The sequence below is a fragment of the Corvus cornix genome, chromosome 2 (genome assembly GCF_000738735.6).
Source record: "Corvus cornix cornix isolate S_Up_H32 chromosome 2, ASM73873v5, whole genome shotgun sequence".
NCBI classification, from domain to species: domain Eukaryota; kingdom Metazoa; phylum Chordata; class Aves; order Passeriformes; family Corvidae; genus Corvus; species Corvus cornix.
In genome coordinates, this window is record NC_046333.1 from 87,050,285 (window position 1) to 87,066,100 (window position 15,816).

General features: G+C 42.4%; 1 protein-coding gene across 1 annotated transcript in view; it reads left to right on the plus strand.

Annotated features, from left to right (window-relative positions):
- The first annotated feature begins 3,580 nt into the window (after positions 1-3,580).
- The window catches only part of INO80C (INO80 complex subunit C), a 30,482-nt gene continuing 18,246 nt past the window's right edge, over positions 3,581-15,816 (plus strand). The window contains 3 exon segments of the mRNA XM_039550173.1: positions 3,581-3,886; positions 3,889-3,966; positions 3,968-4,120. Coding sequence (XP_039406107.1) covers positions 3,587-3,886; positions 3,889-3,966; positions 3,968-4,120 — 531 coding nt within the window. The 5' untranslated portion in view covers positions 3,581-3,586.

The following is a 15,816-nucleotide window of genomic DNA, read 5'->3' on the forward strand; positions in this document are numbered from 1 at the left end:
ACAGGCATGTTGGTGACTATTCACATCAAAGAGCATGCAGAGTTGTTGCTGAGCTGTATTTAATTTTCTAATTAGCAAGGTAGCATATAAAAATATACCGGTAAGGGAAAGGCATTCAACTCAAGTCAGGTTCAAAATTAACAGCAGGAACAGCCTTATTGCACCAAGCCAGGTTAGCAATTGCAATTTGCACTTCTTCAAATGAGCCCTCATCTGTATCACAAAGCGACTGCTTATTTAAGTGTGTAACAGGAACCCAGCAAGATATGTATGGCACTTATTCAGCAGGAAAACACCTCTTCACTTTCAGCAGGGGTGGTTGCAGACAGCCACTCAAGGAGCAAGGAGAAGGCACCATGCAACTCCACAGCCCTTCTCTCATTCCTAATTCTATTACTCATCCCCACAGGCACTGTCAGTGTTTACACTGTCATTGTCCCTATTTCTGTATGAGTTATGGGTCTTCCAGGATTGTAAGTGAGGTGGATTGAGAACTGGCTGAACAGCAGATCCCAGAGGGTCACAATCAGTGGCACAGGGTCCAACTGGTCATTAGTGGTGTCCCACAAGGTTCAATACTGGGCCCAACACTGTTTAACTTATTCATCAATGACTTGGATGAAGGGGCAGAGGCCTCCTCAGCAAGTTCACTGATGACAGAAAGCTGTGAGGAGTGGCCAATACCCCAGAGGGCTGTGCAGCCCTTCAGAAGGACCTCGACAGGTTGCAGAGATGGGCAGAGAAGAACCTTCTGAAATTCAACAAAGGCAACTGCAGGGTCCTGCACCCGGGGAGGAATAACCCCAGGCACCAGTACAGGCTGGGGGCTGACCTACTGGAAAACAGCTCTGTGGAGAAGGACCTAGGGGTCCTGGTGGACAAGCTGACCATGAGCAAGTTCTCCATAAGCCATGACCAAGAAGGCCAGTAAGATCCTGAGGTGCATTAGGAACGTGAGTAGGTCAAGAGAGGGAATCCTGCCCCTCTACTCAGCCCTACTGAGGCTGCATCTGAAGTGCTGTGTCCAGTTCTGGGCTCCTCAGGACAAGAGAAACCTGGAGCTCCTGGAGCAGGTCCAGGAGATGGCAACAGATTAAGGGGTTGCAACATCTCTTAGGAGGAAAGGCTGAGGGAACTTGGCCTGTCCAGCCTTGAGAAGAGACAACTGAGAGGGGTCCTCATCAATGTCTGTAAGTATTTGAATGAAGCGTGCCAAGAGGGTGGATCCAGGCTCTGCTCAGTGGTGTTGAGCAATGGGACAAGAGGCAACAGGCAGAAACTGATGCACAGGAAGTTCCACCTGGATGTGAGGAAAAACTTCTTCACTGTGCAGGTGACCGAGCACTGGAACAGGTTTCCCAGAGAGGTTGTGGAGTCTCCCTCACCAGAGATACCCAAGAACTGTCTGGACACAATCCTGTGCCTTGTTTCTGGGATGACCCTGCTTGAGCAGGGAGGTAGGACCAGATGACCCACTGTGGTCCCTTCAACCTGACCCATTCTGGGATTCTGTAGCACATTTGGTACTATGTAAAATTCCATTGTACTTAATATTGCTGCAATACACATGGGCCTTGTGATTTTTTAGTAAACCAATTGATAAAAATGGGTACAGATAAGAAAATGCCTGGCTAAGCACTATTTAAAAACTTTCACTGATGCAGCATGTTAATTCTCTGCATGATTCACTTGCATTAAAGATGCTCCTCTCAGTAAAAACATCCCTGTGATAAGGTATGCTTCCTATTTAATTGGGCATGCCTGGGAGCTGAGCACGCAGCATGTGCATGGGAAAGGGATGGGACCCAGCCCTGGGAACAAGAAAAGGCTGACTAAGACAAGATCAACACTTTGAGCACACAACAAAGCAAATCTGGCTTTATCAAGGGACACAACTCCCCTTTGATTCCCAGTGCCCCTGCTAATTCCACTCAGGCCACCATTTTGAGCATGCAAGGGGAGGCTGTCAATTGAAGCGAGAAGAAACATGAACTGCAGAGCACACACAAGCCTGAAACACTCACTAAGGGCAAATGCAATCCAGTTTACCAGTTGGCTTTGTGGTGCTGCTGGCAGCCTGCGTGCTCAGACAGAAAGACAGCAACTACAGTTGGGAAGGAAAATATGGGACTTGGATGTTTGTACAAGGCCCTGCTTATGCCCCTGGAAAGCAAATCTTGTCCTGCTTTTCTACTACATACACAGGTGCCTGGAACACAGCCTGGAAGTCCAGGCTTTTGTCTTCAACTCTCTTTCAGGCCACCTTCAAAGTTTTTGTTTTACACAGCACTGCCTGGCACCCCTACTGTGCCCAAGTTCAGTCCTCATTACAGCACCGTCTATAAACGTGACCTAATTTTTATGCCTGAATATCAACTTCTTGGACCTCTGCCTCTCCGCAAGGCATGTGCTGGGACAGGATCTCATGCAGCTGCAGCTGGAAACCTAGGAGACTGGCATTGCATAGAAATAGCTCAAACAAGCATGGCAGTAAGTTGCCTAGCATGTTGAATGCAGGTGAACACAAGCATAAAGCTCAGAACTTTTCTCAGTCATCGAGCAGCTTAAGAACTGTGCAACACCACATCCAGTTCTCTAGGGCATGGTGTGGAACAGCACAGACAGTAAGAGGACTGTGGAAACTCTTTAGACCACAGTCCAAATCCATCAAATCTATTCTGGTACGTTTCTTCAGTGTAAAACTGCTCCAGATTCCAAGAAGAGGAAAAATCACTAGACCAGGCCACTAGCCAGGCCAAAACATTGTGGAAGCAACCAAATCTTTAGCAGTATGAATTACCCAGACAGGCAATCAGTATCAGCTAGCTGGAGTTATAGTCTGAAATTTTTAATGTTAACTGTAATAACTTGCAACTTGCATATTGAAAGATTATACAGTTAGAATCACAGGCTTGTCAAAGTTGGAAGAGATCTTTAATATCATTAAGTCCCACCATTAACCAGGCACTATTCCTGTGACCCCTAAACCACATCACCTAGCACATGATTCAAGCACCTCTTAAACACCTCCACAGACGGTGACTCCACCACCTCCCTGGGGAGCCTATTCCAATGCCTGACCATCCAAACAGTGAATTTTTTTTTTTTTTTTCTAATATCTAATCTGAATCTCCGCTGTCTCATTTTAAGTCCACTTCCTCTGGTCCTCTCACTGCAGTCACGGTGGAAGAGACGGGCTCCATCTCACTGCAGCCTCCTTCCAGGGAGTTGCTGCAGCTCAGCATGGCCGGTCACACTGAGCGCTGGCTCGGCTTGTCAGAGCTCACCACCTGAGAGCTGAAGTGAGCAGTTAAACCCCTCTGCGTATTTTATTGAGACAACTGGAAAAAACCGACACATTTGAGACCTGCACACCATTCTAATCGTATGAAGGCCTTTCACATAAAACTTTATCACCCCTTGGGCAGGCTTAAGACAGCGACTGCCCGCAAGCACAGCGCAGTGTTTACACGGAGCACACAGCGCTCCAGCGCTCGCACCACGCACGGACTACACCCTGTGTTGAGGTGCTCCCGCACAGCTCCTTACTGCTCACCTCCCAAACGACTGCAAAGGCGTCTGTGCTATGGCTCAGACCCAGCGCCTTTTCCAGTCCCGCTCACCCCCTACGGTGAGAAACCCCACACCTCGACACACTTCACACTTTGCCACCTCCGACGCACAGCGGCTACCCGGGGCCGAGTCTGCCACCGCAGGCAGGTCTCTGAGAAGGGGCCCGCGACACAGCAGAGCAACGAGGAGGCGGCAGAGCTGCTCCCTACGAGACTCCCCCCAGACGCGGTTGCTCCGAGCTCGAAGCCTCACAAGCGCCACCCAAGCCCGGCTCGCCCTCAGCGGCCCCGACCAGGCCCGGCCGGGAGTAGCGGGGCCGCGCCGGCAGCACTGCGCATGCGCGGCCGCAGCGCCGCCACTGCGGCCGCGGAGGGGGAGCGCTGCGGGCCCGGGCGCGCAGCGGGGCGGCATGGCCAGCCTGGTCCCCGCCGCCGCCGCCTCGTCTCCCGCCGGCGCCGCGTCCCGCAGCAAGAAGCGCCCGGCGAGCCCGGGCACCGGTGGCGGCCCGACCAAGAAAAAGAAGGCGACGGCGCCTGGCGGCTCGCAGGTAATGGTGAGAGGGGGTCGGGCAGCCCGCATGCGCGGTAGTGACCTGCTTTTCCCCGCCCCTTCCCGCCGTGCTGGGAGCGTGTCCCGCACCCCCTCCTACCGGGACTGTTCCGGCTCCCGGGACCCACGGGTATCCCGGGACACGCCGCTGCCGCCCCACGCCCCCCCTTGCCTCCTTCTCTCCCGTCCTGCCCATGGCCGCGCTGGAAGCTGCCGAGCCCGCTGCGGTGTCCCTCGGGCCAGCGGGGCCCTTCAGGGATCGGGACCCCGACTGTCGGGCCTTCCTTCATCCCGCTGTAGCGTGGAGTTTGTGTCCCCTCCCCTCCATGTGCTCAGCTGGACCGGTGGTGTCGTTCTTCCCGCTTCCCCGGCCGGGTGTGCGGCCGGATGAGGCAAAGCTTAACCAGGAAGCCGTGGAAGCTGCGTCTGTGACCACCGAGATACCGTGTGTGGTGACACTTCCTGACCAAGCCGCCCCACAGTTCACTGTTCCTTGCGCTCGCCTCCAGCAGCAGCTCTGTACGCGAGGTTGTGCCGCGCCTGAGCTCCGTGCGTACCCCAACAGGCACAAACCTCTGATCCTGCGTGATGCCGACTTCAGTGTGAGGCAGCTGAGCTGTCGCGGAGGAGGCACTGATGCTGGACAGAGCACAATTCAACAGCTGCTAGATCTGCTGTGTGCAGAGCACATGGCCTTCTCTCAGCTGGACTAAGTGCATAGAAGACTTACATATGAAATGAAGATGTAGCCTCAGAGCCTGAGTTTTGGGGAACAGGGTCAATCAGGGAGACAGAAGGGCTATGAATGTGAGTTAGTCCTAAACTCCAACCCTCAATCCCAGCAGGTTGTGCAGCCTCAATTTCTGCATTGTGTGGCACCAGCACCCATCCTCAGTTGATGTCATCTGCCTCCTGATGATGATGTGTACATCACACCACTATACAAATAAGCAATCACTCAAAGCATTCTGTTTCTCACCAGCCTCTTGAGGATGAGGTAGCATCTCATGCTCCAAAATTAAGTCCTGGAAGATGTTCAGAGTCAGCGTGTACATGACATCTGTATAGACTTTAGATGCTGTTATGTCGTAGATTACTTCTTATAGAAAGATTTTGGTAGCTACAGTGGTGAAAAGAGGGTTGGAAAAAATGGCTGTCTCTTCCTTCTAAAAATGATTCTTCTAGTAATACTTCATGAGCTATAACAGTAGCATAGCTACAAATGCCCTACTGCCGGTAAGGTTGCTTATTTTCACATGAGCTATCAGATCAGGGGATTATTTATGCATTTTTCAGCAGATCTTCTCTCCAGGCAAATAAAAGCCATTGTGCACACACGAGAGCACAGACACAAACTCTTCCTCATTTGAATGATGCTCTTGTTTTCACCCCATGGTGGTTACATGGTTTCTTTCCTGGCGGGCTTATCCCTAGGACAGGGAGTACACAGCATAGTGCCCAATGTCGCTAACAAACTGCACCGCAACTGTGAAAAACTACTGCCTGACATGATCATGTTTGACAGCTTTCTCAAGGTGTGATAGAGATAATGATCTGGATTTTCCAGCGTGGAGCAGTCTGCTCTGTGCATGTGCGTGTGTGTGTGTGTGTGTATGCAGATATAAAGCATTATATATTGATATATAACTTAAATGTGTATAAAATAATTTATATTTTAAAAACTTCCCCACACCCTTCAGCCTCTAAAACTGTTTTCCGAAGTTCACACCAAACTTAAGCTTGTGGACAGCTTCCAGTGTTATGAGGCAATCCATGATTTCTTACTCAAACTGTGTTTCAATAGTGTGTGATAAACAGTTTTTGTAATTCTTCTCACAAGTTATTTCAGTGGAGAAAGAAGTAATTTCTCAACACTACGTCCAAGTCATTGTACACATTCATTGACTTCAGCAGTGCAGATCAATCCCACAAGGGAAAGAAAAAAATGAGTCTCAGAAAATGTGTAATCTCAGGAATGGGTCAAGAAACAGCTCATTCTAGCTATTTCATTCAATGTTGCTGAGCAGCTCTGGAGCAAGGCAGTTCAAACAAATGAAATGAAGGCTTTGCATGTCTTGAGTTAAAAATGTTGATCATGCCATAGCTCAGCAAAATATATCGTGCCATAGCTCAGCATTAAATGGTTTCTAAACTGACATTATTTCTTTGGTTAAGTAGCAAACTGCAGGTAAGAAAATCCCTACTGGGAGGTTTAAAACTACCTGCAGGAGTCAGCTTGGGATCTGGGGACCCTGCCTGTTGTAACTTCTGCTGAGAACCTTGTGCTAGCCTACATGAAAACACACTTCACATTGTGCCAACTGTGAACATCCCCACATCTCTGATTCCATCTTTGTGAAATTAAACAAAAAGGGATTTTTGTTAGTTCTGCAAAGTGTATACTTAGTTCTTCTCTCATATGCTCTATGTCAGAAGCAGCTGTCACAATGCTCACCCTGAAAATCATGCTGGTCTGGTAAAACTGTAAATTTCAAAAATGGGTTCATTTTTTATATAACAAATTTGGTTAAGCGTAGCAATGTAATCAACTAGTTTGAGTAACTGTGTATATCCTACAGGAAGGCAGAATTATCACAGAGCATACACATTTTTATAAACCCCGTTTTGATTTTGTTTCTCCAATATGTGAATTCCCACTTTCTCTAAAATACACCTTAGGAACATTACCAAAAAACATTCTTCATTTTTTTTTAGAGCATGGTGCTAATAACACCAAGGTCGCAGGTTCAATCTCCATATGGGCCATTCACTTGAGATCTGGAATTGATGATCCTTGTCTGTCCCTTCCAACCCAGAACATTCTGTGTGATTTGTGTGAGCTACTAACCCAAAGGTATTGAGTCATGTTTGTTTTGGAAGCACATTGCTCATAGGGCTTGTCAGCCATGTCTGTAGAAGGAGACACATGCTTTTTGGACATAATGCCTGTATTTACCAAACGTAGTATTAAAAGTGACTTTACAGGAAAGCGTGATTGCAGATTGATTACTTCACTTCCACTAACATTACGCAATTATTCCTCCCATGCTGTTGTGCCACTGAAAAATGCCTCAGCCTTTGTGGCAGCCATGTTGAGGATTATTATGTATATTAAATGGTAACATTAATGTGTCAAAACCAATGCTGTGTAGTGATTTACACAGCACCGTTCCCTCAGATGTCCCTGCCCAGTGGTTCCCAGGAGCTGCTGTGCTGATTCAGCTCCATCGCTGGCTGTTGTTCAGACTTGTTTCCAGGTCTCATGTCTCATTAATTACTATCACTTAACCTGGGATAGAATCTTTGATACTGATCTTAAAATGCCACCAGTTGCTCTACCTTAATGTTCACACCATTATTTTTATAAATTATACCTCAACGGGAAGCTTTCAAAAGAGTATATTTTAGATCAGGGTGTAAGTAATGAAGTAAAATGCTTTTCCATGACAGCTAACAAGCTTTAAAGATAAAATTTGCAGTAAGATAGGAGAATGTTTTGGGAAAAAAGTCTCTGATTTTGTCATAGGACAGTTAAAGAGAGAAAATATGCTAAATATTATGGTAAATCTAAATTTGCTTACATTATTTGTGAAATAACTTCAGACTTAACCTGGTGAAGTATTTATATTGATTTTATCTATAATTATTATTATTGCAGCAGTACTACTGGTATGTTGACTTAACGCTTTCTGTATTTCTCATTCTATGCTTAAAAGCAAAAACTATACAACGTTAAAAAATAAAATCAAAATGGTTTAAAGTTACCATTGCCTTAAACTCCTCTAATGCACAACATGAAAATAAATGGAATGACTCTGATACAGTTAGAGCTCCATTTTTATTTTAGATGTATCTATATTATGATGTTTTTATATCATAAACTGAAGATCATCAGATTTCATAGTTCTGATAGGCAGCTGTAAGTTCAACAGGTGGACCTAAATATATACATATTAACATGGTTACTGTTATGTACTCAAAAGCTGGCCACTAAAGGCAGGAAGCTTATACTAGTAAATAAACAGCACAGAATCTGACCCTAAACATCAGTAAATTTAATCAATTCTTTTTTTACGCTATTTTACCAAGCCTAGCACTCATAGTAGGAAACCATCAAATTAATTTAAAAATAACTTTGTTTTAAAGAGCCCATTTGATCTGGCTGTAATTTCTTGAAAATCAAGGTTAGGGTGGCTGAGTTTAACTACAGAATCAGCAAGCCCCACTACAGCTGCTGAGCTGAGCTGCTGCTGTCATCATGTTCTGGGTCAACATCCTAGAGGACCTCCTCCAGTGTGGCGCAGTGTAACAACTTTCTGAGCTGAATTAAAAATTACCTACTTACCACTTCAGACCATGTTTACTCCAATCAGTATAATACCAAACTTATTCTAATTATTTTAATACTATTCTGTATTAGACTTTCTGCTACAGAAAGGCATGATTCTCCTTTGTCGTTAGAAATTTAAAAAACAAGTAGCGTTTCTCACCAATCCACCTGCCCTGCAAGACAGAAGGAACCTGACACGCCAGGATAGGAAGGCGATATAAGTACATATCTGTTTGCCAGATTATTAAAAAGCTATCATGTCATTATGCTCTAGACTACACTTTTTGTCTTAAAACTTCTCTCATCCTGTAAGATTATGACAGTAACTGAGAACATGTGAATTTAACCAATGAAGCAGTTCCAGTCTGAAACTACTGCTTGCCTGGAATGGTGTCTTTGAAAGATACAGTGTGTTCCCACGGGATGTTAATTCAAACCTAATTAAATTGATTTAAATGACACTTCCATTGGATAAAATATAGATACCATGATACATTGCAGGTGATTGCTGGTTACTGATAAAAACTGCTAAGGTGAGCTCTTTGAGTTCAGCCACTTGCACAATTATACCAAACCCTACCCAAGAGTTTTGGCTCTTACAAAACCAGCAGCCAGTTCAAAACAGATTGTCGTGTCTTAACAAGAGTTTTAGCAGGTAGCATTTCAATTGGCAGCACTGTGCCACACGTATTCACATACTCTGGCATCACAGTGCATGTCACCAGACCACAGAGCACTGAAAATCCTCCAGACCTGCAGTTCTCTGAATTAAGCTCTCAGAGGGTCACTGCTTACGTCTCCTAATCCTTTCAGACTCTGCACCACAAAGATACTTTCTGCAACAAAGCTGATAGTGAATAGCTGGAATACACTTCCCAAAATACATCTTGTTTTCAGGCAGTCATCTAAGGAGAATTGGGATTATCCTGAAGCGCCAGTTTTTGTCACTTGCACATTTGAAGTTAAATCTGTTAAAGAACCAGAATCCCTCCAGTCCCTGATGGGGAAAAATGGTAATTAAAAGACAATAAGCAGATTTTCTACAGAAATATGGCAAAATTTATGTGTGTTTTAAGCTTAGCTTTATTTTAAAAAGGGAATTGCTTTTATAAAGCAATCTAGGTTAAAATGGAAACTGTCAAAACAGAGCTAAGAATTAACTTTCCTTGACATTTATCACATTTTGAAGGCTTCAGATGATCTGTAATCGTAAAAGTATGTGAATTTCTAAAGCAGACTATGCCAATCTTAGAGAATTACCTACCTCCCCCAACCAAATGGGAATAGATTTTAGATTTATAGTAAACACAGATGTGTTATGTTGAAGAAAGGCAAAAGCATATGTCTGTTGGCTTTTACTATGGGCATTAGTATGCTGGTGTCATGGGGGTTTTACCCTTCTCCACTTATGCTAGCAGACAATTTTAATCTTTCCTTTAGCTAACAGAAAATGGAGTCTTACTGTGATCACACCTAATTTCAGGATTCATAATAAACATGCAGGAAATTTAGGAGATTTAATAAAGGTGGTTTGCCACTTCTATCATAAGGAGATAAAATAGGAAGGGTTATTTTTTTGAAAGAGAAAGAGCAATCTAAAACACCTCATACATGTACTTTAGCATGACATTTTTTCTGAGAGGTAGTACTCCTAAAAGGCGATTTCAGAATCCAGTTAGTGCTGTAAAAGATTCAGATTAACAAAAGAAAATTTCCAATAACTTGACTGTCTAGATATTGCAGATTTGAAGAGTTGTCAGATTGTTTTTCACATTTTTCTAAAGTGCAATAATTGTATTTGGTAGTAAGTTCAATTCTTGCTGTAGCAAGGCATTGATAGTTATATCAATTATATATTATATCCATTTATAGCAATGTGTTCATTTTGGATTAGAAAGGCTAATAGAAATATTAATTTTTTAGCCAGGAAGGGTTGTGAACATATTTTTCAAACATTCCAAGAAAACAGGATGGAGAGATTGGCTGTTTATTTAAGCCTGCAGAAAGCCGTAAAAGCTGTGACGCTCCGTGTTATGAAGTATGCCAGGACCTGACACAAGAATCCGTGAGCAGCGTGTCTTGCCTCATTGCAAAGCACACCTGCAACTTTAAGAGGCTCAATTAGGCAAATGTATTAGTTTCTCATTATCAGAGTCTCAGTCTCCTCCTACCTTCTTCCCTCTTATCCGCCTCCACAAGTCTCAGCTGCATGCTCCTGCTGCCTGCATCATGCCAGCTTTGGCTCTCCCGAGACCTGTTCCCACTGATAGATGTCAGCAGTCAGGACTTGCCAAACTTCCCTCTCCTGGAAGCTGCATTGTCTCCTGCTGCTCTGGTGAACTGGACTGATTCACAGCAAAGTCTAACAGCTGTGGGGTGTAGCACAAGGAAGAGGCACTATCACGTGGCAAGAAAAACCACTTTTCCACTACGAGCAACCTATTTCATGAGCTTACATACACTTAATTCCAGATTTCATTAGTTGACTGTAACAGACTAAATGAAGTGCTCGATCCTGCAGGAAGGCCTGGAAAGTAACAGCTTCTGCCATCATATTGCTTTTCTGTCAGTCTCTAAGTCCCTTAGCTGATTCTACTAACTCTGAGATGCCACCAAAATAAGCTATCAAGAAATATGGACTAGTCCTAAATATACTTCTCCCTGAAGATTTAGGCATCTCCTACTTGGGATTCAGAACCATGAACATCTGCCTTTTTGAAAACAGATATTAAATCCTTTTTTTCAGAAGTAGAAGCACACTTACGCACTTATGCACTTGCTTTTTATATCATCTGTCCTTAAAATTGCTTAATCTGTCCTGCACTTGTAGTCACCTGTTCCTGCCAGTGTCTGAGGGGATTCAAACCCTCTTTTTCCCAAGCACACCCTAACCACTGGGCTAAGAGCAATTCTGGTATGGTATAGGGAGTGTGGAAAGGTGTTCTCCTCTACAGCCAAGGATGGAGGTTTTCTCTCTGTTCCAAAGAGAAGAAATCCATAGTTTGGTAATGAACATGGTTATCAGAATGGTCTGCTTATGTATTTTAGGTATTTATTTCTGTTACATGTTTTGTCTTATGATAATTTTAATACACAGTTGTGCAAACAGGGATCAGAAATAATTTCCTTTCTAAACTCTAGACAAAAAGTGAAATAGTCATGCCACTTAATAACGTGTTTATGTTATAGTAAAAATGCAATACTGTTAATTCAAGAAACAAATTTGAAATGGATAGAAGGAAACTCTTTTGTGAGTAGTACATACTTATACTGTAGCAGAGCCCATCGTTTTGGGAGGGGTGAATATCTGTGGCTACATGTCTTGTAATTGTCCTGCCTAAGGATGTAACTACTGGCTGACTCAGGAAGAAAAACTGTCCTTGCTGATTAAAAGACCCTGCCGTGGATAAGGAGTGTTTTTGAGAATCAAAAGAGAAAAATCCTTCTATAAAGCATTGCATACTATTGCTGGAATTTACCACATGAAAAGAGACTTTTAGTACTATATCTGCCTTTTTTTCATTTATTAAACAGAGAAATATGATTTGATCATATGTCCTTAATTTTCAGTAAACACAAAATTCCATGCTTCTGTGTACAACCTACCTAATATGTGTACTACATAAAATCTGATGTAATTAAAAAAGATAGCTCATTTTGCAAACATCCACAGGCCTAGAGGTGAAACCTTCTACAAAGTTTTAACCAACTTAAATGTTTGACTTTTCTGCCCTCGGAGTGTTGACATGCATGTAGCTTTACTTACCCTGGTGTTCATAAGGATGCAGTGTGCTTATCATGACTGCCTTATTTATTGCTTCCTCAGATTTATGCCTTTCTGAGGTAATGAAAGAACAAGAAGAAGGGCAGGAAAGGCTGAGACACCTATGATAGTTTCTGCATAAATTAGACAAGGTTGACAGGTATGGCTAGTGTCACTTAAGTGGTACAGCTGGAAAACTCAAATCAAATTTCAGGTATTTAAGTCTTTTTCCATATTTGAAAGTGAAACAGCAACTTCTCAAGCTAAATATAGAAGTACTGCTTAGAGTTTGGGTAGATATGAATCAAGTAGATCATATCTGAAGAAAAGGTTATTGGCATCTCAGGCGTATAGGGGATGTTCATCAAGCAAAGGAGAATGCATTGTGAAAACACTCATCATTTAGGATAAAGGAGGAGGGAGTTAAAACCCTCTAGGAAACTGTTTGAAAGTTATGTGCCATAAAAAGTCTTTCTGTTGAGTCTGTGGTGTATTGGCATGCAGTCCATCCAGAAGCTTGTCTTAATTTTCCAGATAAACAGGTACATTTAATAAAAGATGACTCCTCTGTCTAAAAACTTTGTTACATTTATGCCCTGAAACCATCAGGACTACAGCAAAATACTGCTGAATTGGAACATGCAGAAATTAGGGCAGTAATTAATGTGAGTTATATGACTGCTTATGACCAAAAGAGCTTTTTGTTAATAAAACCAGTATTTTCTATTTTGTAAGATATTGATTTCTAGCCAGGGAGACAAAGAGCTGCACAGAGAGCCGTGCAATCCTGCCCTTGGAAGTGTTTGGGGCCTGCAGGGGCAAAGCCCCAAGAATCTAGTCCAAGGTCAGTTTTGACCCTGCTTTGAGCAGGAGGTGAGCTGGTGGCCTCCTGAGACCCCTTCCAGCCTCAGTGATTGTGTTACTGTGTCAGCTTTCAGATGTCTGAATTGTGTGACTAAGATGGGTGTGTCCCCTAAACAAACAGTCCTACACTAATGTCATGGGCAGGTTCAAACATGAAAATTACCATGAAAATCAATGACTACATTTAGACAGTATTAGTTCTCCTTACACTGTAACAATGTTTATGTTTTAGTAGAACTGCTCTTCCCTTGAAAGGACAGGACAATGTTCTGAGCAAAATAAACTGTTGAAGTCAACAAACTGGAATAGCAGGCCATTTTTCCTTGATGCATGCACAGTGTGTTCAGGCTCCTGAAACCAAAGCAGTAATCTGGAAAGGCCTTTTTCTTTAAGTTGATTATTTACATAGTCTAGAACTAGAAGTGCTAGTTTGAGTCTCACATTAATGACCTTGAACTTTCTCAAGTCAGAAATTCCATTTTCACCTGAATTTTTGTTAAACCTATTTGTTGCAGCCAGATTTACCTTTTTTTTTACAGCTATAGAATTGTCCTTTTTATCCTTGTCCTTTTTTATCTGTCCAAAAGGTATTTTTTTATTTGCTGAATAATTTATTGTGGGAACGGTCTTAAAATAGGATCCTGTTAAACCCACCACAAAGTATTAAAATACTATGTTTCTCTCTCACCTACAGTTGTGGATGTGATACCAAAACATCACTAATTCTAATGTAGTGGAAAAGTCAAGTCTTTTAATAGTTCTGTTCTATTTAGAGTAAAAAAGGCAGTCGGGATAGAAGCATATTTGAACATGCTGAACTGTCTGGCGCTTTTCCGATCTTCTGCAGTTCCTCAACTTCAATATGTGGTATCAGGGTGAAGTGCCACAGAACTTGCATAGCTGAGTAAACAACCACCTACTTGTACAAATGTTTCTGCAGAAATATTTCAGAAATTTGCCTTGAAATTAGCTCTGCCATACAACTCTCTCTTCCCTTTTCCTCCTGAGCTGCCTCAAAATAGCCTACAAGAGATACTTGTATTACCTTATTTTCATCTAAATTAGAATCTGCCATATGTTTATTTTGGTTCAGTTGTCAGGCGTTTTGGTTCATTATCCAGCTAAATGTAGGTATCCACAGAATAATGCACCTACAATTTTGCTGAGTACGGGAGATTGGTGTGCTATTCAAAGCTGGAATGGTTGGTATTGAGTTTATTAGATAAAGGAAAGTGAATGCAGTATTCAGGGCATGTGCAACCAGATTTTTTTTAGTCCCATAATATGAGACAAACAATAAAAATGACAGATTTAGTTTGAAGAATTTTAAAATCTAAGGTATAGTTTCTTCTCTTGTCTTCTTTAAAAGACCTTTGGAGCATCTGATAAAATTACTCCTCTCTGATACATTATGCCTTTGGTAACTTTTTGAAGGTTTGTAGAAAGACTGTTTTTATTCTCAGTTCCTGTAGAAGTGCAATGTTTCATAGATCAGTGTACCTGACCTTTGTCTTTCTGACATGGTGTTTCAGTATGGCAGTCTTAAGTATCTGTACACAAATGGAAAAACTTTCTTCTAAGTAACTTTAGACTGCAATGCACCATGGCAAAAGTAGTGTGGTTAGCAGAAATGAAATAAAACTAGAATTTTTATCTACTTAAAGTGACAAGAAAGACAGAAGCAAGTGCTAAAAGTAAAGTTTCTTTTTCTGTATTGGTTTACCAGGTAGTCCATAACATTTTGAGGGTAAAATTTAGCTATTCTAATTCAAGTGTGTTTTTTCCTCAGCAAAATAGATAGGAGCTCTGAAAGAAAGATACACCCTGTTTTCAGTTGAAACTAATTAATTGCCTTTCCTTGAAGAAATGTTGTTCTGTTTTTCTTTGTTACTCAAGTGTTATTTCCCATCAGAATGGATAATGTTTGACAGAATAAACTACAATCAGGAAGCAGAGTATATTTTTTTTTGTTTTTTTTAAATTAAATTGCTCTCCCATCAGTCATAGGAGCCGATAACTTTTTACTTCCCTTATCCTTGATTCAGTCACGTGTAGATGAATGGACTTGGATCCTTCTCCTACCTTGGCTGAAGGCTGTTACTCGGCACAGGGATTCTGGTATGCTCCCTGAGCAGCATTACACAATGTTAACGGCACATGAGCATATTGTAATCCTCCACTCTTTTCTCCAGAAGTACTTTGACCTTAACTGTTCTGTATCAAATGATGTATTTTAAACTTTTAATTTGCAGTTTAGCCAAAGTCCTTGACTGAACTGAATTTTTCTGATAGAGGAAGGAACACACGGGCAGTTTTTTTATAAAAATTCAATTGTGATTGACTGTAGTCTTTTTTGCTAGTATGCTTCCATCCATTTTCAGTCTTAAAACCCATCAATTTAGGAGACTTTTTTTTCTCTAGAGGGATCAAAATATTCTGTTAGCTGAGCTCACTTTTACTCTTGATGAAAGTATGACCCAACACATGCTTTTGGGTTCTATCTGTACTGAAAGTTTTAGGTCTAGGGCCACTCCAGCAATGCCATTCAGCTTATGCTTATGAATTTGTCCAAGTTACAATTTTCTTAATAAAGAAAACTGTCAAACTTTATAAACAAGGAGTAGTCCCAATCCACCAAATGAAATCTAAAAGTGAGAGCTCCCTTGCAATTATTTAAGCCGAAGGGAGCTTTGTGGCAAATGCAAATTAAACCAAGCTTTTCTGGGACAGTGTGAAG